Source organism: Emydura macquarii, unplaced genomic scaffold (assembly GCF_026122565.2).
Source record: "Emydura macquarii macquarii isolate MOO-44397 ecotype Brisbane River unplaced genomic scaffold, CSIRO-AGI_Emac_v2 contig_587, whole genome shotgun sequence".
In the NCBI taxonomy this organism is placed as follows: Eukaryota; Metazoa; Chordata; order Testudines; family Chelidae; genus Emydura; species Emydura macquarii.
In genome coordinates, this window is record NW_027130724.1 from 3,539,512 (window position 1) to 3,564,935 (window position 25,424).

Consider the following 25,424-nt stretch of genomic DNA (forward strand, 5'->3'; position numbering starts at 1 on the left):
TTTGAGTGGGGAAACCTTGATTATTGTTCCTTGCTGTGAAGAGGAAGGGGAAACGGGTTCACACCACAACGAGTCTCTTGGTGTTCTTGAAGATCCCTGTTTGGAGGTAGGATTTGAAGGCTGCAGTGCCATTTGGAGCTTTAGTCTGGTGCAATGTCTTGGAGAATTTCTCCCCTGCAAATTTTCATGACTTAGAGGGGCTGAGAGAAGCAGCCTAGAAACTGATGAAAGATTGTAATGGTTGGGTGAGCCCTTCAGCAATGCCCAGGCTGACATGACATACGCTAATTCACCTCTTAGTGGGGTCCCTGGATGCAGTTTATTTAGAGCTTGTCTACACAGAAAGGTTATGCTGGCATATGGTAAGGTGTAAATGTTTAACATTTACAACTCCCAATGTGGATGCTCTTATTCTGAAATCAGAGTGTCTCCGGGGGCAGGGTCTAATTATACTGGTGTAACTTTCCCATGTTGACAAGCCCTAAGTCTCTTAAGATACATGGTTGTACAGAAAAGCCAATTCCAGGCACAGTCTTAGCTCCATGAGGGCTCTGCTGTGCCTGGCAGACCTCATTAGACACTCTGCTGTCTCATAACTCTTCACGCTTCCATTCTGCCCAACAGCCTGGTAGGAGGAGCAGAGGGTTTACTCTTAAATGGGCTGCATGCTGTGCTTTATGAGCAGTACAAACTTGGATCGGTTAGAAACATCAGTCATTTTTGTACCCAGTAATCCATTGCTTGTGGACCAGGGGTCATCTGTGATAGTCCGGCGCGGTGATCATCTTACTTCACCTTTTGGGTATTGCAGCACTGGGACTCCAAGAGAACCTACGAACTCAATTTCAGCCCTTCATCCCCATAAGTAAAATTCCATATGGAACAAGATTCCTAGCAAAGCTAAATGTGTCCCTGGTCTCCACTGAAGGTGACTCGGAGCAAAATTTCTCATCACTTAATTGCTTGCAATTTGCTCTGAATGACCTAATGCTACTAGAGAAATGTTGGCTGGTGTAAGGTAGCTTTTAATGCGTACTCACATGATGGAAGGGCAAAGAGGACATAGCAAACAGGGCCACAACAGGTGCAGAGGCAGGTGCTTGGTCTAGAATAAGGTGGGTGGCACATAGTGCCAAGTGAGAAAATTGATGTGATGTGCATGGAGCCTAACATGCTGCTATTTTTGGGGGGGGTGGCCGTTTTTTTTCCCCCATGAGATTATAAGCATTTGTCTTTCATCCCAAAGATAAATGATGCAGATCAGCCGCCACATACTCTTAGCGTGTATGAAAATTGGAACCCCCTTGTCTCCTGCAAACAAGTACAGTTATCTAAAGGACACTCGTATCTCTGGGTAATGGTCCTGGTGCAGTGCTAACTAATGAGATTTGGTGCAAGCTCTTTAACTTGGTCTATTATTGTGTTAGGTGCTGAGTTTTGGTTGGGAAGGCTCTAGGAAAATGAGGCCTTTGTACGTGCACACATTCAGAGATGAGTCCCTGTGCTAAAGAAATTGCCTGACTTGTCTAGTTAGGCTGCAGAGGAAGTATCACTAGCCCCTTTTTACTGAGGCACCAAGAGATTGATGACTTGCCTGTGCACACAAGAGGAGTCTGTAGCAGAGCTAGGAATCAAACACAGGTCTTCTCAGTCCCAGTTCAGAGCTTTAATCACACAACCATCCTTCCTATCTGGGGAATGGGCGTCTTTCTGCTAACTTCAGTGGGATTTGGGTTAGGCCGCTAATCCCTGGCATAGATATATTTTAAGTCAGGATCATGTGGGCCTGCGGGTGAGAGGAAGAATGTCAAGGAAAGTGCCTCCGATTATCAAGTGAGTTAGCCAGTGTGACTCCTACGTTCATGCTCATACCCCTGGGCTAGTTGCTATTAACTCCCCAGGACCAGCCAGTCCAGGCCCAGGTCTCCACAGAAGCAGTCTGGCTTTCTCCAGTCTGAATGAGTGACAGGAGAAACCGAGGCGATGAGAGTTGATTTTCATCAGCTGACTAGCGCAGAAATGACCTTTGTCCCTGCTGCTCTCCAAGGCAGATTGCCGGGTGAGCTCAGCGGGGGGTGGGGATGTGCTGCATGCAGCAGTTTTGCTTCTCTTGGGGTTCTGAGGCTGCAGCAGATCTGTCAAGTGCTCAGTGGAATTTTCTCTGTGCTACCCTTGGGCCCCTGAAAATGGACACCAGCTCCTCTGCGTCTCTCCTGCCTTGAAATGGAAATGCAGGCTTCTTGCTGAAAGGCTGTCTGACTTCACTGCTGCTTCTAGAACAGCTGCTCCAATGCTCCAGGGCAGATGTGTCAATCCATGCAGCTCCCTTGATTTGCACCAGTGAAGGAGCTGGCCTTAGAGCCAACCCCAAAAAACCCTTCTCCCAAAGCAAGACTCCTGTGTCACAACCCTATTGCACCTCTCCCTTGGGGTGAGAGCGTGTAGCCCCTCTCTCCTGTGGTGGAGGCGCACCACTGTGACAAAATTGTACCAGGACAGCAGCTGATGGTGGCTTGTCCTGCAGACTTGTCAGCTGAGGGCCTGATTCTGCACTGTCTCCCACCTTGAGTAGTCCCTTAACCCTGTGCAAAGTGGCTGTAACTTACTAGTGATGTAACTTACTAGTGGTGAATGGTAGCATTTTACATGCACCTGGCACTCACTGGGCTAGTTTTTTCATTCAGTCTTATGCTGGCAAAACACCACTGATTTTTTTTTTTTTTTTTAAATATTTTTTTTTTGCGGGGTTGCTCCACACTTATACTGCATGAGGAGAATCTGGCCCCACTTTTCCCTGTGTGTATGGTCCTTCATGCCAATGCAAGGCAGTGGAGTCTTCCTTTGCCCAGTTTGTCATTTGCAGGCTGTACACTGTATGGGGAACAGCAAAGAAATGAGCCTTGCTGTTTACTAGGCGTGCAGCTCCTGATCTATCCCATCTCCTGTAGATGCAACATGGCAGAAAATTTTGATCTCTCCTTAACCCAGCAGCAGGGCTCAGAATAGAGTCTTCCCTTGTGCTTAGTGGGCTTCATTCTGTCCACACATCAGAGCTTACTGAATTCTGTAGGGCTGCATAGAGCACTGAAGATCTTGCTAAGATTCCTGGATAAAGGTGAGTCTTATTTAAAACCTCCCCTCTTTGTGCTCTGTTGTACCAGTCCAGCATCTCTAATGCTGCACTGCTGATCGCCATATTAAGACTTGCATAAAGGAATTATTTTTATGATGAAAGAAAAGATGATTTAGGGTTGTATAACTGCTTTAATCCCAATAGCAATGAAGCAGAATGATCCTGGCTGCAAGTCCGAGCTTAGCTCTCCTCTGCCTCTCCCCCCCCACCCCCTCTCCACACACACACACATGCTTGTTATGAAACAATCCATCCCTGCTCCATTCTACTTTGGCTTGTGTCATATGCTAAGTATTTCAGTACTTGAAACAAAGGCAGTCATGAGTCAGTGGGCTGCTGCCCACATGGCTGTGCAGTGATTTGGATGTAAAACCTAACAAAGCATGGCTGCTCTTACAGTTCACCCACCTGCCCCCACTAGCTCTCCTAAGTCTGCTCCGTTTAGCTGAAAAAACACAGGTGAATTCCTGTTAGCCCTCATGGCCACAAATCCAGTGGCACAAAGCTACTGCCTTGCACCAGCACCCTCCAAGCTGCCGGCTGAGTTCCAGTTCCAGAATCTCCAGCCCCCTCTATGCATGGCAAACAATTCTGCTTACGTATGGACTGTGGGACTCTGTCTTGCAGTGCTGTGTATGGCGGGGTGACTGACTTTGACTCAGCTCTCACAAGAGGCAAAACCCGGGTGGCATAAATCTAAGTTCCATTTTTTTTATCCACCACCTCCTCCCTCTTTGCTAGGGCATGGAGAGGGGACAGGCCTATTTCTAGTTGAGGTTTCTCTCCTAATAGGAGACCAGACCACAGCTGATGACTGCGTCTCCTTGTCTTCTAAAGGCCTCTTCTGTAGGTCAGCCCTTTTTTTGTAAATAAATGGTAGCATGCTGGCAAATGTGGCCAGTGGCTCTTGACTCTGACTGGGAAACAATTAACCTGAATCCTGTAGCACTTTAAAAAGACTAACAAATGTAATTTCTTCAGGCAAAAGCTTTCGTGTGCTGTAACCCACTTCGTCAGATGTAAGGAATAGAAATCACATAGGAGGTATAAATATACACATCGAAGGGTAAGGAACAACAATGGGGAAGTTAGGTATGAGCAAAGTCCATTCAGTTAGAGTAGTTGAGGCCTATCAATGGTTGTGAATAGGCCTCAACTACTCTAACTGAATGGACTTTGCTCATACCTAACTTCCCCATTGTTATTACCTACCCTGGGGGGGGGGGGGGGGTGTGTGTGTGTGTGTGTGTGTGTGTGTGAGAAAGAGAGACACCTCCTCTCTGATTTCTATTCCTTACATCTGACGAAGTGGGTTACAGCCCACAAAAACTTATGCCTGCAGAAATTAAATTTTTAGTCTTTTTTTTTTTTTTTTTTTTTTTTTAAATGCTACAGGACTCTTTTTCTCCCCCCCCCCCCCCCCCCCCCCCCCCCCACACACACACACACACACACACGCTACCCCTCTGAAATTAACAACCTGTAATAAATAAGTATTCTGTAGGGAGGAAGGCTGGTCTCTTGTTGAAGCACTGCTCTGGACCCAGGAGGTGGCAGTCCAATTACCAGCTCTGTCGTTAGGTGGGCCAGACCTCCAAGCACTTGGCACCTATAGCTCTGGACCAGATGCATGCTGAGCCCTCTTGAATATCTGGCCTTGATTGTGGGGGCCAAGTGCCCATGAAAATCTGCTCCTGGATCTCTCTGCGTTCGCCCCTTACCTGTAAAATGGGGGTGTGAAAGGGTGACTGGCCCCTTTTGCGAGAATGGGTTCAAGTCACCTAGGACTAGATTTTTGTCTCCTGAGGAAGGGGGTCTGATATAGGGCACCTGGCCTCTATAAAGACCCAGGCAACAGGAAAGAGCCTCAGGGCATTGGTGAGAGTTGCAGGAGTACCATTGTCGGGAGCTGCTGGGGGTGGAAGCAGCGTAGAGCGAGAACTGATGCACCAGTGGGAGGGTGCTGTGGATGGGACTTATTGCAGAGAGCTGGGAAGCTCAGCTGAGAAGAAGACTTGTGCAGCAGCCCCTCGGTAAAGGGGGAAGAACCAGCTCAGCCTGTGCAGACCGAGCACAGGAATGAGAGGACTGAGTCGGGAAGAAGGTTCCCATGAGCAGGGATAGGACTTGCTGGCAAATGGGCCGCGGGAGCAGAACATTGCAGAGAGCCCTCTTGGAGAAGGTCTAAGTTGTGGGCTGTGGGAGAAGAATTGAAACAGCCTGGAGAACTTTCAGGGGTATAAAGACCCTGTAAGAGGGGCAGAGGACTGCCTTTTGGGTGGGTGGGTGGCCTGGAGATGATCCCTGGAGTGGGATTGGAAAACTGCTACATTTTAATCCTTTTTGCGTTGGGGGTTTTGAGACTTGTCATACTCTGAAGGAACTGCTGATAGCTGCATTTATGCTAATAAATTATGCCTGGAAGCAGGGCTAGAACTGGTCTGATAACATGCCTGTCCTCTGCAGAGAAGCTGGCAGTCAGTTTGATTGGCGGTAGAGAAGATGGGGAAACTCAGTCGGCCCCAGGGACTGTAGGGGATGTTGAGGCAGAATTTGCCCGTCTCCCCATAGGAGGGCACCCTGGTCGGGATAAATCTGCCACAGAAGGTAACAGTACTTGCTTATCTAGATTGTAAAGGATCTCAGAGTTGCTCTAATAGATCCCTTGTTCTGCTCGTATTGGAAACAAGAGGGATATGAGCCTGACAATTCAAGGAAAAAACCAGGCAATTATTTATGGCCTTTGGCCAGGCTTTCCAAGAACCCTCCTTCGCAGAACTGTTTGTGCAGGCTGTATCTGAGCTCTGCACAGGCCTGCTGACGAACATCACCTCTACCATGGGAGTAACTGACTGTGCATCAAGGCTGACCTCTTGGTTGACCTGGGGGGTCTGTATTTACCATGTGCTGCAGCTTAGAAAAGCCGCCTTTCCCACACGCTGATCAGGAACAGCCAGCCAGTCACCTTCTCATTAACAGATGCCAAAGCAATGCGGGGAGGGAATGAAAATCATTTTAAAAAAAAAAAAAAAAAAGCTCCAGAGGAACACTTTATACTAGTGTATGGCAGTCCTTAACATGCTTGGCTTTCATATAAGTGGGGAAAATAGCAAATGCCTGCAAAAAATTCATGCTACTTCTAATTCCTATTAAAGGACTCTGGAAATATTATTTTTAAATCGTTTCTGATCTAAGAATTTATGACTTCCAGAAGTGGGGAGGGGGTTGCCAAGATAGCAAACAGAATTGAAAAGGTGTAGAATGTGGGACACTAATCTGTGAGAAATCCACTCCCCGTCCCTCTCTACCCCAATAAGATGCATGGTTCGGGGATGCAGGAAGCAGTCACTGCAGAAAGGCCATGTATGCCAGTTGGTGTCATACAATCCCGACTCTAAAGCTGAGGAAACTGAGGCAGATACAGTAAGGGATGGATCGTTTGGTTTTTATTTTGAGAATGATTGTCTTCACCTGTGTGTATTTTTGGCCCACATGCATGGGTGCTGTGAGCAACAGCCCCACGCACACAATACTCTGCAGGTGCAAACCCTGATAACAGTTCCACTGCTCTGTGTGTGCAGTTGTTGATACACACGTGGAGGTGTCTGCCTGTGAAATGCAGGTGTAAGCTCGTGCTCATGCCCAGGGGAGGTTAAGGCCTGAAAAATCTGGCCCCAAGTGACCTGTCCAAGATCATGCAAGTATCTGTGGCAGAACCAGGATTGGAACCCGGTTTGCCTGCCTGCCACAAGTCACTTGTTCCTCCCCCAGTGAACAGCCTGCTATAGATTCCTTCAGCATGGATGTCACCTGTGAAGCATGGCAAGAAAAAAAATTGAAATGTCTAAGTCTTTACCTGCACTATTGGTTTTTTGTGGAGTTCATTTTGTGTTCCTAGTGATGGTAGGTGAAGGAACCTCTTACCTCTGCCCCTCTTGGTATGGTGCCCCTTTTCCCCCCGTTTGTTCAAAAGCTGTGACCTGCTCTCTTCCCCTTCCCAATTCCCTAACTTGAACAGCCAATAAATGTTGCTGTAAAAACTCCAACCAAACTCATTGCTTCTCACCCTAATGAGCCCAGGAGATAGTCACAGTGGAACCATAGCAGGAATAAAAGCAGCACTGCAGCGGCCTGCAAGAGACAGATAATGAAAGGGACTGCACCCTCCCAGTTACACTGCAGTGTGATGCCCTGTGTAAAAATGGCTAAAGCAACCTGGGTTACCCTACGTGAAGCTGGGATGACTTAACCTCAAAACTCAGGGAACGGTTCCAACGCTGTCCCTTGGTCGCTTGTCCATTGCAGACTTGGCCTTCTCTTATGCAGGCGCGGTTTTCTCCTCCCCTGAGCCATCCCCGGGGACAGATGGGTTGGGCCATGTGAGCTGTTGGCGGTACACAATGTGAATATCGTGCTTTCCTGTTGATGAGTACAGGAAAGGGGAAGTGACTTTCAGAACAATTTTTTAAAAACCTCATCGGCTGTGACTCCCTTTCTCTCTCCTCCCTCTCCCTCCTCTCTCTCTCTCCTCCTCCTCCCCCCCCCCCCCCCCCGTTCCAGGCAATTATATAATTAATCCTGCCACAGCACAGGGCTAGCCTAGATGACCACCTGAGGACCTTTTCAGTCTTAAATTTCTGATTCTATATGAAAGTGAGTTTGGTTCTCAGCTATGTTGCCTGCTAGCATAGAGGGCCCTCTCTTAGCATACTTCCTGTCCCATAGGGATATACTCAACCCACCTCTTGGGCCATATCCTCAGCTGGTATAAACTGGTTTAGCTCCCTTTGCGTCAGCTGAGGATCTGGCCCTTGGTTCCTACTGTGTGTGGGGGCAGATACCAAACTGTTCTATCAGTGGATGTAGAAACTGACAGAAAGCAGAGCAAATGATGAGGATCTTCCACATGCTAAGTCTACTAACTGACCCACCCAAAGCAACTGGAGCTCTCCGTTTGCAGCACTGGTTCCAAGGCAAGTTTCCTAGTAAGTGATGAGCAGTGATCTTTCTGGCAATCAAGCTGCTAAGGAAAAGTTCCGTAAGCAAATTTTCCCTTCCTGTGAAATTCCCATGCTGTTACACAGCAACAGAATTTGCAATCATCTTGTTTACATCTCAAGCGGGCCAGGAAATGGTTTTCCAATCCCAGGAGAGTTTTAGAGCTTTCAAGAACTTTCCCCCATCTTGAATCAGGATGAAAAGTCCATCTTAAATTCTCATGAACCAAGAATCCAAAGAATTTCTAGTTGGGTCAGTCAATGTTTTGTTTAAATTTTGACCTTTTGTTTTTCACTCTTTAGTATAAATAACTACACTTCAAAACAAAATGACTTGGAACTGAAAAATGAACTGTTTTATGCCATGTCAAGATGGGATGTTTGGAAACTTTGATCCTTTCCCACCAACAGTTTTTTGGTTTTGACAGATTAGCATTTTCTGACTTTTTCCATCTTCCTACCCCTCAAACCCAGCAGCAGGAAAATTCCTGACCAGCTCTGTTTACATCTTTAAAATTAAAAAATACAATACAACCTTCCTGGAAATGACAACTGGGGAAATGGAAAGTAGGCAAGTGGCATGCACTAAGTACTAAGAGTAAGTGTAACATGGACCTCCATGTAGAGTGAGTATGGCACAACTGAGTCCTGCATCGTTTGCTCCTAGGGAAATAGCAGGCAAATCCTCTGAAAAGCTATTCTGAGCAGGAGCGAGAGAAGGGGAAAATGGGCGGGAGCACCTCTAATGCTCCACTGGCAAGCTGAGGGAGAGCACCAGAGTGGAGGAAGGCAATAAGGCATGTCCTGTAATATTAGAGCATAAGTCTGACTTAGAGGGCTGGGGAGAACACAGCCTCTCATAATAAGGAGCAGCAGAATATAGCCAGGAAGTTGGGAATGTGGATGTCTGATCAAACCCTCTGTGACGGTGTCTGTACTACAGCAGCGTGGCAATGGGGCCCTGATCTTGGCTGGGGCTCTGGGTGCTGTGTGTACACACTGGAAGACAGCCCCTGCCGCGAAGCGTTTGCACTCTAAATAGCCATGGCAGATCCGTGGTGCTTGACTAACATCCCGCTGCTCATGCCCTTCCCTGTGCAGAGGGGAACTCACTCGAATCCTCTTGGGAGTGTTTTCCATAGTGTTGACCTGAAATTGAATGAATGAAAGCAGTCCAAGGGTGGCAAAATGGGTCTGAGCGCATTAGAATGCGGGTGGAGCCCATTGGAATGGGAAAGCTGCGCCTCAGTTAGCCTCATGGGTGCCTAGCACTGGTGGAGAGGCTAGCATAGGCCAGTCTCTGGCCTTTCCAGTGCTGTTCCCTGACTTCATGAAATGCCTGAATTCTTTCTGAAGCCCTTAAATCTCTCTGAGGGGCTGTATAGGTTCCTTACTCCCCTGGAGATGGGTGGCAGGCCGAGATGGTGGTGTTACAAAGCCATCCATTCCTCACTGTTCATCCTAATTTTTTTTTCCCAAGCTGCATTGGAAGCTAGGGAGCGGTGATACCATTAACTTTCCCTTTACTTGTGGTTCCACCCAGCATCAAATTGCTTTCCCACCAAGTCCTAAGTTCATGCTTCGTGTGTGCCGGCTGTTATAGCTCATGGAACAGGAATGTCCCTGGCACAGACTGGCGTTCTTTATACTGAGATGGAGCCTTTCCAGAGGGAGTCACAACTCCCTGGGTGGGTGACTGCAGAAGTGGCATTAATCTAATATTAAATCTCCTCTCTCATTCCCCTGGACTCCCTGTTCCTATCTTTATTTGCTGTCACTATTCCATTTTGGTTTTTATTTGCTTAAATATTTTGCAGGTCAAATGTTCTTTGCTGGCACAAGGGCTGATGTTAATTGGGTCTGGTGAGGCTCTGGGGGGGGGAGGTTTAGTACCGCATGCCCTTGGTTCAAGGTGGTGCTGCTGCTAGATCCAGTTTTAATGCTGAAAATGGCCCATCATCCTCTTGCCTCACCCCAAACCTTTATTGCAGAAGTCCGGTTAGATTGTGTAACTAACCCCTTGCCTGGTCTCACCGGAGATCATAGACTTTTAGGCTGCTTGATCTCTGTAGAATATCTCTTACTCTTCCATTTTCTCTTCCCCAGTTTTCCTGGCAGCTTTAGGTCCAATTCCCTGGTGTCCTGCATGGTGTGGGTTCCTTTACACACCCTTTACGCTAATGTGAGTGACCACACAATGTGCAGGGCAATGGAGACTTGGACCTCTGGTGTTTCTGGAGCCAGTTTCCACCTCTTCCAGAGTTGGGAACCAGACCACAGCTGCTTCACAGATGGTGGTGTCTTTAGAATGCCTGGTTATATAGTAACCTATGTGGAAATGGGTTTGGTGTCGCTAGGAACTAGACTAAGAACAAGCAGATCAGCACCACAGCTAGTACTAACTCAAACCTTTGGTAGCCTCTGTGCAGAGGCGAAGGTCTGAGCTGCCTTGGAGACTGAACTATGACCTTTCCCTGGAACTGGTTCTGCCAGGACTCTCCAGCATCAGGACAGCAGGGGGATATTCTGGATTTCATTCTCAAGGGCTGTCAATCTGGTGTTTCTCAGGTGCTACCATGTCCTGGGATTCCAATAGGCTGGTACAGTTCAGGAGCATTCAGATTTGCAGAGAGGACCAAACTGCAGGGAGGAGGAGTTTGTTTCTAGCTACAGCTGGTCAAAACTTTTCCACTGACTGGTCTCTTTTTTTGTAGTGAAAAACAGCTTTCTGATGAAACAGACTTTTCTCCCTATGACCATAGGCACAGCCTGCAGAAGCGGCTTCTGGGTCAGGTGGTTCTCCCTTCAACTATGTCAAAAGTTAAGGCCTATCCCACGACTCACTGAAATCCGTGGGAGCTTTCCACTGACTTCCGTTGGCATTAGGCCGGGCCCAGTAATGAGGGTAGTGCTAATATGCACACATCCCTTGTAGTCTGGTTAGTGCCTTGGGGAGGCTTCCTCCCCCACTACCCCGGCTGTTTGGCCTTCACCAGCTCTCCTTCGTCATCCTCACTGGCAGTCCCTAGCAAAACCCAAAACCGAATTTTGTCTTGCGCTTTTCCTGGAACCGTGTCTCTGGTTGTTGTGGGATTATAACACTCCTCCTTCCCCCCACCCCATTATGTTGAGATGCCTTCACAGCTGTCACCTGTCCTGTGGCAATGACCATCCAAATGAATGAACCTGATTCCCTTTGGCAGGATCTCTGCGCTGGCCCCGATTCCAGGAAAGTCCCTGGTGCTGGAGTTGACTCTGTCCATCTCTCCCCCAGAGGGTCTTTATCCCACAGTGCTAGCATGCCCAAGATTTCAGGGCAATGGCAGCTTTTAAATGAAATAGCCTCATAGTTGCTTATCATGGAAAGTTATCTGTATATGTATATGGGCTCAGAGTAACTAGCTCACAAGGATCAATTCCCTTTCGTGGCTCATCTCACGTAACGTGGTGAGCTTAGTGCTGGTGCAAAGTGCAGTATTGACAGCCTTGGAGACCAGCATTTCTCTCCAGGGAACAAATCCAGCATGGGCAGCAGCAGTGCAAATGGCTCCCTGTATTGCCCCATCAAACTTTCTACGCCCTGAGCTAGACAGACAGGTTAGGGTGTTTGGGTTGCTACCTTTGATCCACAGACCTGCTATCCAACTTCTGTGCTTACAGTGTGTAGTCAACCCCTGGCACTGGCTGCCATGGGAGGGTGTGGGGACAATTTATAAAATGGTGGGGTAACTGATGTGACCTAGTAATAAACCTCTGTGGCTATGCAAGCTGAGATTAATCAAATCTCATCCTCCTATTCTGCCTTTTAGTTGTTCCCTGTGGCATTTGGGAAGCTTCTCCTCAACCTCTGTCCAGCATTGCACAATTACCTTGCATGGCATGCTAGGACCCTTTCCTCTGCTGGCTCAGGTACTAACCATTCCCAAAGGCAGGATATCCAGCTAGATGGGCCCACTGGTCTGATCATGGTACACCTTTTTATTTTATTTTTAGTTTTTTAAATACACACAGAACAACCCTAGACTTTTAGTCTAAGTCCTTCTAGATTGAAGGAAATAACAAAACAAAAAAAAAAAAGGGGGGGGGGGGAGAGAACCAAAGTTAATGGTCCTATGAAAGCATAGTATGGTCTCAGTATGGCCCCTCCTATTATCATTTGTAATAGCTCAAAATAACCTACGAAGCCCACAGCCTACTGTTGTCTCAACTCTGTACTTATGTATTAGTGTTAGAGGCAGGGGAAGTCCCCAAAGATGTTGTTCACTCAGTCCCTTAGAGTTCTGCCTCGCTGTATCGCTGCCCCCCATGCACCAGTACCTGAGCTTTTAAGGCTTCTGTTTTTAAAGATTTCTGCTGTGCCCTGTGTGGTGATGGTGGTGGGGAGATCAGTGGGGGAGGGAAAAGATTTCTTATCTCTTCTGGTCATATTCCCCATCTTCCTCATTTCACCTCCCTGCCCCCTTCCATCCATGTCATGCCCTATTTTAAGACTGACGGGGGAGGGAGGGGATAGGTGGATGCTCAGACATGAGGAGCAACATACCTCTGCTTAACCTAGCATTTGCTGCTCAAGCTCTGCTTTAAAAAAATCCCACCCAGATGTTTTGCTAAAATACCAACAATATTTGCGCTGTGTGCGTGCGCGCGTGTTCTCTCTCTCAACAGTGGCCAGCAAACTGAAGCGCTGGCTCAAAGAACTCTTCTGTGTCAGTAAACATCTCCTGTTGTGTAATTCTTCCAATGTGGTTCTTTAACCCTGTGCCTCTCTTGTTCCCCATTCAGGCATTCAAAGCCAGAGTGCGGGAACCCCAGCAACTGAGCTTGGTGTTCTTGGCTAAACCTATGGTTTCCCAACCTACACATCCCAGGACGGATCCTGTTTTGCATGGAGGCTAGATGGCCTTGTGGTTAAGGCACTGAACTGGAATTTGTGAGAGCTGGGTTCAATTCTCAGCTCTGCCACAGACTCCTTGTGGGACTTTGGGCAAGTCACTTAACCACTGTTTCCCCATCAGTAAAATGGACCTAATATACCTGTCCCTTACAGAGGGATTTGAGGCACTTGGATACTACAGTGATTATGATAGAATAACTCAGATATAATGCTGATAACCTTTTCAGGTTAGGACTATATATAGCACTACCCCCACCACCTCCTCAAATGCTCCCAGCATTAGATGGGTAGGGATAAAATGGGGTGCAGGGGATGAGAGGAGATTGGACTAAGTATTGAAGCCACTCACTGAATACTGGTCTCAGACCAAGCAGGACAAAGGGTGATAGTGCTGAAACCTGCTTCAGTGACAGGAGCTCAGGCTGTCTGCTCTGCTACAGCCGACCCATTTCCAAATTCCACTTAAAAAATGAAATCTCTTTATTTAGAAATATTCAGTCCAGTTCCAGGGCCAAATCCTGCACCCACTCAGGTCACTGGCAAAGGTTCTATTGACTCAGTGGTGTAGAACTGGCTCCGAATGCTTTTGAGCACGAAAGAGTGCTTTATAAGTGCTAAGTGGCTTTTCATTTCCTGTTATCAACAAGGAAGTGTCACAATACCTCAGGGCTCTGAAAATGTGGTGGCTTGTTGCTGATTAGCAAATTGTAATCTCTCTCTCTCATTTTAATTCCACTCAACTGTTCTCCCTCCCTCCCACCCTGCAGTTGGAGAGGGGAATGGCATTGGTTTTTGAGCTGACCTTAACTTCTTCTCTGCCTTCCTTCTCTTCAAATCGGACAAAGCCAGTTCCTGTGTGAAGCTGAAGCTCTGTTTTGTGAGTCCTTTACCGCCCACAATCGGCTTCATTCCTGACTTTGTCCCCTCTCCCTCTGTCTCTCACACACAACACAAGCTTGAAAGTAGCTCCTCTTCTGCCTGTAAAGCAAAGGTTCTCGTTTCCCAGCTCTGCTAGGAGAGGTGCGTGTGTGTGTGTGTGTGTGTGTGTGTGTGTGTGTGCGTGCAAACAGCTTTGAGCTGGGCTGGTTTTTGCTTTGGCTAAGGCTGGTATTCTGCCCGCTTTGCCTCTCTTCCCATCATTCTCTTTTAGCAGAGCTCCTCCCAGACTGGGTCGCTAGAGGAGACTCAGAAAGAATACTCTGTTCCTTCCCTCCGTAGGGAGACTGCTGCAGTCCCTCTCCGGTTCCAGTTAGGTCACTGTGCTAAAGTTGAAGCAGGCATGCATTGCTGAGTTCTCTGCTTCCCATTGGGTCCCTCTCTAGAGCTGCATAGTTAATGGTGGAACTGATCTGCAGGCAGCGCTTAATTTGGAATGAAAGAGGGGCCGAGGCTCACGCAATTAGGTGCCAGGGCTCAAACAATTTTTACATTCAGAACTGATGTGGCACGCCCAGAGGTGCTGGGGCTCAGTCCTGGCAAGCCCTGGCACAAATTAAGCACTTTCTGCAGGGAAAAGCATCGCCACGTCACGTCTGACTGTAACCGCACTCAGCAAATCAAAGCCTAGTCCATGTCTTCTTCCCCAGCTGACCCTTTTCTAGATGTTCCCTTCCAGGCTTGGAGCTGTTGAAGTAGTATTCTTAATCCTCCTAAAAGCAGAGGGGCAGCACTCCCTGGTTTGGCCGAGCAGTGCTCCCCACCTTGCCCTCTGATGTCTGGGGAGCACCCCTCCTCCAGTTTGTCTAATTTAGCCGCGGGTTTTAATGATCTCTCTTCAAGCAGTGGCCTGCAAATTGGGACATGGAGCCTTTCGTTTCTAGCCCACTCATTCGAATCCAACCTAGGTCAGTAGGGTCTGTATTTCATTGCCGCCTTGCTGATATGGTTGGTGGTCAGCTGACCTCTGGCGCCCCCCCCCGCGCAGAGAGTCTGACTCTCCAATCTGTGGAAGGAGAGCAAGGTGAGGTGGTAAATGTAGAGGTGGGGTCTGAGCAAGGCTCTGGGAGCAATGGCTTGCTGTGTGTGAATCCCAGCTTTGCTGTGTGCTCTCTCTGAGGTCTTAGGCAATCACTGGGCCTCAAATGTCTCCAAAAGCTCTACTCATTTTAAGTATCTCAGTCACTTAGATGCCTGACTTGAGACACCTAGGGCCTGATCTATAGAGGTGCTGAGCCCCTGCAACTCCTCTGAAGTCCACGGGAGTTCCAGGTGCTCAGGATGAGTTGCAGGTGGCCAGCACTCTGAAAATTGGGGCCTGAGTGTCTCTGCTTGGGTACCTAAATGACTGAGGTACACAAGTTAAAAGACCTTTTGGAAAGTGGTGGCCTAAACCTCCCTGCCTCAGTTTCCCCATCCATGAAATGTGGGTGATGCTCAGAGTTGTGAGGATTAATTAATGGTTGGAAAACATGCAGTATTTCTATTAGTGGCAGGGTGGTTCATTCCAAACTTGCAATTACAGATAGAGAGAGATGGCTAGGAATCATCTATCAAAATGAGTTTCCTTGTAAGTCTAGCCATGGGCATAAATAGGAGTGGCTCAGCTGCTGGGTCCAATGAAAATGCACCTGCTTACGCCAGACCGCCATTTGGCTAGTCAAGAGTTCTACTGGAAAGATGAGGGGCTAGATATCCCCAGAAGTCAGGCTAAGCGCCACAGCTTAACATGAACAAGGTGAATGTGACAATGGCCCTTTAAAAATAAGGGGAATTCACCCAGTCTGGAGGAGAGGAATGTGAGAGGAAATGCAATTAACTGATGTGATTTTTATGTAACACTGACCCTATTCCCAAGACTTGGCTTGCCAGATGCCAGCTAACCAATCATAGGAGCAAGCAGTAAGAAACCTGCAAGTAGAGCTGGTCAGGACATTTCTGCCTAGGATGTGTTTTTAAAAAAATGCAAGTTTTTCAAAATGAAAGTTTCAAATGGAAAGTTTCCATAAGAATTTTTTTATTTTTATTTATTTTGGACTAAATTAGCCCCCCTTTTACCTAGTTGAGGGAAAAACCAAATGTTTCATGTCCATTACACCTGAATGGAAAGATTTCAGTTGATTGAACTGAACCAAGCTGTTTCCCATGATGCACTGCAGTCTCACCTCTGTCCAAGTCACATGGTGCATCATGGGGGATATCGTCTGGCCAAGGATCTCAGTCAGTAGGGGAGAAAGGGGACAAGGTGCCTTATAGAATTTGTAATTCTGGTGTTTCATCACATCTTCGATAGCTGCCATGCCAAACTGACTTGGAATGTTTTGACACTTCTGAAATGATTTAAAAAACCCTTTTCATTCTAGTTTAAAAAAACAAAACCCTTGATTTCAAATTGTTGACTCCATTTGGAATGATGAAAACAAATGTTGGAAATATCAGTTTCCCACAGGACTGAAATGCCAAATTTCACTCTGTTCTCCCTGCAAGAATGTATGGGATGGCAGGTAAAGGTGGGCCAGTAGGAGTGATGGAGGGGATAGATGAGCAGGGTGTGACCATATCTGTGTTTTGTCTACGGGCTGGCATCTTGGGAGCCCATAATGCACTAGAGCAACCATGCAGTGCTGCATATAGAGGGTGGGGTGGGATGGAAATCTCCTTCCTAATCTCAAGGCAGATCAGCTGATGTTCTGAAGCATGAGTCTCATTTACCTCTGTCTTAAGCTGCATAATCACAGATGATGTTAATGGTCATAAAACTAAACGATCTGGCTCCAGTATCTCTCAGTGACCTCCTGTCCCACAAGGTGACTGTCCGCTGCATTAGGTTTTCCTGTCCCTTATTCTCAGTCTACCAGCCTCGAGTTTCATGGTGCATCTTTCAAATGATTGCTATCTATCTTGGTTGTAGGTGAGGCGGGTGCTAATATCATTCAGGTCTCGAAAGAAGCTCGGAAGAGGTTCCTGGGTCCTCTACACCCATCCTTCAACTTGGTGAAAATCATCCGTAGCTGCCTGTATAAGACCCTGCCAGACAATGGGCACGAAGTGGCAAGAGGCCGCCTGGGCATCTCGCTGACGCGGGTCTCTGATGGAGAGAATGTGATACTGTCAGAGTTCACTTCCAAAGAGGAGCTTATCCAGGTGAGTGGGAACTCGTTATCTGCCAAGCAGTGGAATGGGGGTAGCTGCAGGCTCCCTCTTCTACCAGAGAATTACTGAGGGGTTTGCATTTGCCTTGTCTTTGTCCCAAAGTTCTGTCACATTAGAACCCAACAGTAGCCAAGAGTCTAAATAGATTACCGATGGCCTAGAGGCTGCCTCTCTCCAGTTGATCCAACAGGCAGCTGAGCCTCTAGAAGAACTGAGCCATTCTTCCCAGCGAAAAGTTCCAGAGGGGTAGCCGTGTTAGTCTGTATACAGCAAAAACAACGAGAGTCCTGTAGCGCCTTAAATACTAACACATTTCTGCAGGCATAAGCTTTTGTGGGCTGCAACCCACTTCAGATGCATCTGAGGAAGTCTTTAAGGCGCTACAGGACTCTTGTTGTCTTCACAGTGAGTTGCTCTTTTCAGGTCCTGGCTTAGTTCGTACAAAAACATTTCTTATGCTGGACTTGTACTCTCTTTCTTTCAGGCCTGTGTTTGCAGCACCTTCATCCCTGTGTACTGTGGGCTGATCCCTCCAAGCCTGCAGGGAGTGGTAAGTAGATCTCATGACATTCCCCTTTTGTGGAGTTCTGTGCAAAAGAGTGAGACTCCTAGAAATAGCCATGATGGATAACATTGATAGTCCATCTAGTCCAGTATCTTGAATCCGATAGAGTGTAGTGACATGCTTCAAAGAGATGTGCAATTTATGGAATACCTTGCCCATAATGAAAGCAGCTTCCTAATCCCATCAGTTTGTGATTTTTCTTATGCCCTCAAGCCTGAAGGTTTGTATTCTTTACATATGTTTTTTAATTCTACTTATGGTTGGCTGAAAATGTTCTATCAATTCTTTTTTTTTTTTTTCTTTCCCCAGTGGAAAACTGGGCTTTTGACCAAACAAAACTTTTCATGAAGTGTTTTCCGCCCTTGAAAATGTTCAAACTTTCACTGAAAACAAGAGAAATTTCAGCGAAGTAGATTTTTGCTGGCCGGGAAGAGAATCTGTTTAGGGGATTTTAAACGTTTTGTTGGGGTGGGAGAGTCAATTTTCTATTGACAATTCTATTGAAAAGAGTGTGTATATATATATTTTTTTTCATCATAGAAACTTTCCATGGAACATTTGCCAACAAGCTCTAATCCTTACAATTGTTTCTGTGGCTATCTTCATTATCCATATAAGTATCTAATCCCTTTTCTAATCCCTAATCTAATCCTACTAAGACCTTGATTGCAATGATATCTCATGGTAAGGAATGTTGCCGGCTAATTATGCACTGGGAAATAATTTTTTCTCTCGTATCTAAATATCTTGCCTTTCACTTTCATTGGTGCCCTCCTGCTCTTGTATTATGAGAGACAGAAACTAGGAGTGCCTTATTTTACCTCCTCTCTGTCCTTTTTGTTTTATATAGACCTCTATGCTGTCTCTTCTCCAAAATACAGACTGTCTGTCCTCTTCTTGGAAATCTGTTTAACTATTTGTCACCTGTCTAAACTCTGGTTTCTGTTCTAGCCTTTCTGAGATAGGGTGATTAGAACTGAAGCAGGTACTCCAGGTGAGGGCATAGTGTCAACATGTATCAGGACTTCATGTTTTCATTTTCTACTGAATTCTTTATGCACTTTGCTGCTTCGATGGCCACTGCACACTGAGCAGAGATTTGCATGGAGCTGCCCATCAGGAAAACCAGGCCTTTTCTGAGTGGCTACAGATAATTTGGAACGTATTTAATTCGTACAAGCAGTTCAAATGGTTCCTTTTTATTTGTCAACACTGAATTTCCTCAGCTGTTGTGTTGCGCCATCACCTTACTTGTTTTAGCTCTTCCTCTGAAGTTCCTCATATTTTCTCTAATCTTAATTTACAGAAATAATTTTATCCATGTGCAAGTTTTCCCATATTGGTTTTTCTCCCCTTTTTCAGACCATTAACAAATCTATGAAATGCCAATTCCAATACAGAAGCTTTGGGGAACCCCATGTTGAACCTGATAGTTGAGTCTTGCGCTTTGTGTTCAGGTTCTTAGGCAATTACTAATCCATAACTGTATTTTGCCTCTCATTTCATGACTACGTGTGAGCGACTTTGTCAAGGGCTTTTTTGAAAGTCTAAATTGCCAACCAGTTCTCCTCGTCATTATTTTGCTGACCTGCCCAAATAATCCTATCTGATGGGAGAGACATGACCCTGTTCCTTTATGGAACTGGGTTGATTATGTCTCTACCATATCATGTTTCTCAAGGGCTCTGATAATTCATTCTTCACAATACTTTGTCAGACTGCCTTCAGGAGCAGGAAGGTTTTGACCAGTAATTCTTACAATCACCCCAGCAACTTTCTTTTAAGACATGGGTACAATATTTGATACACACCAGGGGCATGTGCAAGCGGGGGAGGGGGGCAAGCTGGGGCACAGGGCCCTGCAGTAATGGTCAGGGGGCCCAGAATGCCTCAGGCCCTGGGGCTGCAGTTGCAGGTGGGGGAGTGAACTGGTCCTCCCAGGGGGCCGTGGGGTGGGAGGAAGGAGGGAAGAAAGAGCGAGATGCTCCTCCCAGGGCAGGGACACAACGTGCCTCCCCACAAAAGGGGTCAAAATAAAACTTCTGCACACACTCCTGCTACATACCCATCCTCTAATTCAGTGGTTCCCAACCTTTTTGGCTCGAGGGCCACAGATTTTACAACCCTGAAGGGCCACCAGTCTCCGCCGGCAGCACCTCCTCCCCTTCCCTCCCCCCCCGCAGTCAGATGGAAGGAGTTCAGCAAGGACCTTCTCACTTACCTCCTGTCCCCTTGGCTGCAGCAGGAAAACTGCACGTGTGCCTGGGGCTACAGGACTCCACCTGGGTCCCTAGGCAGTGGCTTCCTTCTGCAGCCAGGGGGACGGGAGATCAATGGTGCCCTCCCTCTGGCTCCAGCAGGGACCCCAGTGCCTAGGGACTCAGGCAGAGAGCACTTTGCTGTGCTCCCTGCTACAGGTGGGGGGGGGGGGAGAAGGGGAGCACTGATCTCCTGTCCCCTTGGCTGCAGCAAGGAGCCTGCAGTGGTCTTGTAGCCCCACGACCATGCACTCTGCCTGGGTCCTTAGGCAGTAGCTCCCTTCTGCAGCCAGCGGAAGGGGAGAGGTGGGCCACTTTAAAAGACCCCGCAGGCCACAGCTTGGGAACCACCGCTCTAACTTCTGAACTGTGATCAGAGGTTGCTAACTGCTTGTTCCATGTGCTCTGAAACTGAATCTGAGCTCTTGGGTGTAAGCCACCTGGGGCTGGTGTCTTGTCACTTTATCATCAGCTTGTTCTTCTCAACACCAGAGTTTCAGACAATGCATCTTTATTGTCTGAGAAGAGTAGATAGCTAAGAAATCCATTGAGCCTCTCCAAAGCATCCATCTCCTCCATAATTATTTTGCTCACTCCCTTATGATTAAGGGGTCCCACCCATTCTCACAGGAAACTCACTGATATTTCTTGTGCCTGTGTCTATTTGCTCCTCACATTTTTTTTCTCTTGGCCCTTATGACTTTCTCCTTATGCTTTAGCTCATTGGCTTCAAATGAGCTGGCTTTCCATTTTCTCAATGGCTTAACTCAAATAACCATTCCATTTAACATTACTGGTCAATTTGTTTCCTTTCTTCCTTCCTTTCATTCATATATAAATTAAATGAGAGAGAATACATTCCTCTCGTGACTCAGACATGGGCTGCGAAAGTAGCCTCTGAACTGAGTCTAAGGATCTTAACTGGCTCATATTTTTTTACTTCAGGTTTTAAAAGACTAAGTCCTTTTATTTTTATTTTTATTTTTTTTTATAGACTGTGTCTATAAATATATGAACAGATGGCTTACTACACATGTAGGCTGTTGCTCTCAAGTTCTGGTGGCTTCCTCGATAGAAAACAGGGAGCTCTGCTGACTGTTTCCCAAACCATTTAAAAGGATACCACCCTGTTCCTATACACTTCACCTCCCCTTTCTAAACTGTAATGTCCAGTGCTAGTCTCTGGCACAGTCCCTCCACCAGGAATGTCACATTCAGTAGTTGTAGCTGGTCACTAGTACCCAAGGGTTCAACTATAGTTACATTCTGAATTAACTCCATATGGTACTTGCAGTGAAATCAAAACTAGCTTCTCCTGGCGGGGGTTGTAAAACTAGCTGTTCCAAGAAGCGATCATTGAAAGTGTTCCCCTAAACCTTTTCCTGACATGACACTTGCCCCGTTCATATGCAGGGAGTTGAAGTCACCCTTGATTTGTGTCTTATTGAATTCAGTTGCCTTCCTGAATTCCTGCCTATGCTGTCAGCCTTATTTTCCTGCCATAGTAAATAAATCAGCAATCCTGTAAATCCAGTAACTGCTATAGCTCATCCAGGCCTGGAATCTAGAACCGCTGATTTCCCTTCTCTTCACCCCACCTCCCCCCACCTCTTATCAAGCTCTGGCGGTTTTGATAAAACAGAGCCTGGATCCAAACCATCCCTGGATTTGCAAAACCAAAACCTGGCTTCCTTGGTCTACAGTGATTTTTAAAACTCTACAACTTGGCTGACCTGACTTCAGACTCACCCCTTCCCTGGCAGAGGCAAAACCAAAATGTCCATAAGATTATTGTTCACCCCTCTGTACCTCTCACACCCACCAGCGTGGAGTGAGGATTCCGGGGGGAACATCTGGCTGCCATGACCTGTGGAATTATCACCTCTCTGTGGTACAAAGGACTCACCTGGCCATGGCTATGATCAACCAGTTGCTCCTCTGTACTGCAGGTTTGGAAGTGTGAGACCTACATAGCTCAGCCCAGTTGGTGGATGTGGAATGGGTTTATCCTTAATGACTCTCCTTCAGCTTGGGGACGTGACCTGGTGCTCCTGGTTGATATTTCGACCCAGAAGCCCTTAAAAGAGCAATCGTACTACAGTGCCATGAAAAGGGAGTCTGTTTAAAAATGATTTTACGCTGCAGTGCTGGAGCGGCTCTCTTCCCTCCTTGCTAACTGCAGAGTGTTGATGGGAACTGGGCAGAGGGGAATTCCCTGAGGGAAAACTGGGTGGGAGGTGGAAGTGGGTTGTTAGCAACATAAATGCTGCCCAGGACGTGGAAGGTGAATCAGAATTATCTTGCACAGGCTAGCATGGGGCCTCGCTGTTCATGTGAAGTGGAATGTGCTGATGGGCTAGAACAGGCTTGGGAGGAACTGCTGGTGCAGCTTGCTATAGCTAATGCCCCTCCACACCCACTCACTGCTTCCTTTGGCCTTGCATTAACCTTCATTCAGTTTTTGCAGCTAAAGCTTTTGCTGTAACCAATGATGTGTAACAGTGGATTTTTTTCTGCTGTAGGGCACTGCTGCTATCCCTGCCCCGGGCAACCACAGTGCTGCATTTACTGGGTCATCCTGCTAGAGACCTGGCACTGGCTGCTGCTCTCACTTCTCCTTGGGCTACCTGGACAGGTGCCCGCTGCATGTCAAAACCTGATGATTTAGCAGACTATCACTTTGGCTTCCTGGTATAGCTGGCCTGGCTCTCTGGTGCTTGCTGAACTCCTAAGGAATGCTGCCCAGTTAAGCAGTGTGATAGAAATTACAGATGCACCAGGAGCTGTAGTCATCTAGTCCAGCCCAGTGGATCCTGCTGGATTTTTCCATGCAGGATTTTCTCAAGCACCTGGGCCAGTCTAGTTCTAGATCACTTATCTAGGAGGCTTTCTTTCCTCCATTTCTAGTGGGGATACTGTTCCAGGAACTCAGAGCTCTTTAGTGAACACAGCTGGCCTAGGCCTCTGCTTACACTGCTGCTTTCTTCAGCCTTCTCTTGTTAGGCTCACCCTGGCCAGTTCCTCTCCCTCCTTTTTGTATTTACACCTTTTTAGGTCCAAGTACTTGTCCTGGCTATCTTCCCTCTTCCAAGTGCTGCCATATTTTGTATGTATTTATCTGATAGCTAGAGACCCTCCATGTGCAAGGTGCAGTTCATACACATAAAGGCCAGTCCCTGCCTTGAAGAGCTTACAGTCTAAACAGGCAAGGATGTGTTATCTTCATTTTACAGAGGGGAACCTGAAGCCAGAGAGAGATGAAGTGACTTGCTCAAGGTTACCCATGCAGTCTGTGACTGAGCAGAGACTTGACCACAGCTCTCCTGAGTGCCAGTTCAGCTCCTTACTTATGAGCCTAGGCTCCCTCTTATACAACATAACTGCCTCCCTCTTTCTTATGCAAGCAGTGGGGAAAGTGAGGAGAACGGGGACTAAGACTAACACGTGCAATTGCTTGTTGACCCTTCAGAAAAGCAATTGAAACAGTAGCATGTGGCTGGGATGACCTACGGGGGCTGTGAATAGCAGATGTGGGTGACTCTGGGTCTTGCTCATGAGAACATGTTGATTGTGCCATTCTGCAGTGGTGGCATATTGCTGCCAAAACCCTTTATTCCAAAACCACATTAAATACTCAAGCTTTTTTCTCCCCCCTAAGGCGCAGGATGAGCTGTGTTCTTGGCAGCTAAAGATGTTTTTTGCCTTCCCCCTCTTGGTTTTGCTGATGCGTCCAGAACAGCTTTCCATGGGCCAAGGTCTCTTATGGGGAGAGAGAGATGGGAGGAGGCAGTAAGTTCATACACTCCCCCATCCCACCGTCTTCCTGCAGAATTGTTGCTGCCCCCTGGGGTAGCCTCTGGAGATGGAGGATTAACTGACACGTGTGCATGAGGTGGAATATACTTAGCAGCTGGATTCCATGGCAGCTAACCTGCTGCGGGTGGGAGGTGGAGAACACAGCAACAGCACAGTCATCATTTGCCACACCCCCAACCCCTTGCCATGCTGGCCAAAAGAGTGCATGAGCATGTGAGAAAGTAGAAGAGTGCTCTATAGATGCTCAAACATACTGCACTGCTCCCAAGTACAAAATCAGGCTATCAAACTACACAGCCCTCTCTCCCCCCCAGCCCAGAGAACTACCACACTAGATACTCAGACAGAGGTGGCAAGGGTACACCCCCTTAGGGCCTGCAAGGGCTAACATAAATGCCCCCTGGGCATCTCCCACAAGCCCTTCGTAGGGTTCCCATCCTTTTAGGCCCCTCAGCATGGTTCCTCTGTGATTAGTTTCTCTCTACTGACATCTTTTTCTTCTATCAAAATGCAACAGTGTCCTAAGCCTGTGCTTCTGGTACTGTAACCACTTACCAGGGACCATAGGCTCCTGTCACCAGAGCAGGTCCGTGACTATGCAGCAGGTAAAATATTCAGGGGGCGGGTACACCAGGAGGACAAGTTTTGTGTTCAGGGCACAGCTCTTCCGGCCCTGGAGCAAAAGGGACCTAGAGACAGCAAAGGCATGTCTTGGCTGTTCTTAAACCACCTTCTCTTAAATTGCTGACACTGCTACCCCCGCCCACTGCAGCCCCTGCTTGTAATGCTGCACACACCCTTGGCACCAGAGGTGCTATAAAGGGGAGCAGAGCGCTGTGACAAGGCAGGGCCACCTCTCCAGCAGGAATATTTCAGGGTGCTCTCTGGGACAAGGCTTTAGACTAGTTCCTGTCCTGGCTCCCTTTGGCCCTGGCTCTCCCAATAAAAGCTCCTGGTTTTGCTATTAAGATCACCAGCCACTACACATTTCTCCCCCTGGTGGGTGAGCCTGTTGCTTTCCTTGTGTGCAGCCAAAGCAATTCCATTGTGGCCTCTTTATGGGAGGGGGTGGGGAAGTATCTGTATGCCACCCAACCAAAGAGGGGGGCCAGTAGGCACCTGCTATGGGATCAGCTGAGGATGTAGGTGCTGTGGAGATCATACACGAAAGGAGGGGAAAGGGGCCCAGAATTGAGCCCCGGCCTGCTGAAAGAAATGGAGCTTGTAACATGCCTTGGAGGGGAGCCAGAGATGGGCCCTGGTGGACTGAGCAAACCCATTTAGCAGGGCAGTAACCACTGGGCAGAAACCGAGGGAGAAGGGATTGCTCCAGGACTTAAAGCCTAGGTTATCATGGGCTGCACAGAGTAAGGCTGGGTTTGCATGGCAGTAAGGGTGGCTAGAGATGGGCACTGTGGCAAAAGTACTTCTGCAGATGAGCCTGAATTAGGAACAACCGGCCCCAGTCAACCAGATAGTAGGGTCTATTAGCCTGCATCTAGGTCCCTTTAATGAGAGAGCCCCCCTGCATCATCACCTTTCGGCAGTAAAACACCCTTTCGTTGCTGTTCACTTTATATTGCTGGCTGCAGGAAAGCATCTGCTGTGGCATGCTGGCCAGAAAACCAGTAGCCATGCCCTTGGTGCCATGGTCTAAACAATTATTATTTAT

The 25,424-nt window shown here is 47.5% G+C and overlaps 1 protein-coding gene across 2 annotated transcripts in view; it reads left to right on the forward strand.

Annotated features, from left to right (window-relative positions):
* The window catches only part of PNPLA2 (patatin like phospholipase domain containing 2), a 49,305-nt gene that overhangs the window by 12,727 nt on the left and 11,154 nt on the right, over positions 1 to 25,424 (forward strand). For both annotated transcript variants that reach the window (XM_067540542.1, XM_067540543.1), the window contains exons 2-3: positions 16,872 to 17,104; positions 17,598 to 17,663. In XM_067540542.1, coding sequence (XP_067396643.1) covers positions 16,872 to 17,104; positions 17,598 to 17,663 — 299 coding nt within the window. The remainder of the gene's footprint in view (positions 1 to 16,871; positions 17,105 to 17,597; positions 17,664 to 25,424) is intronic.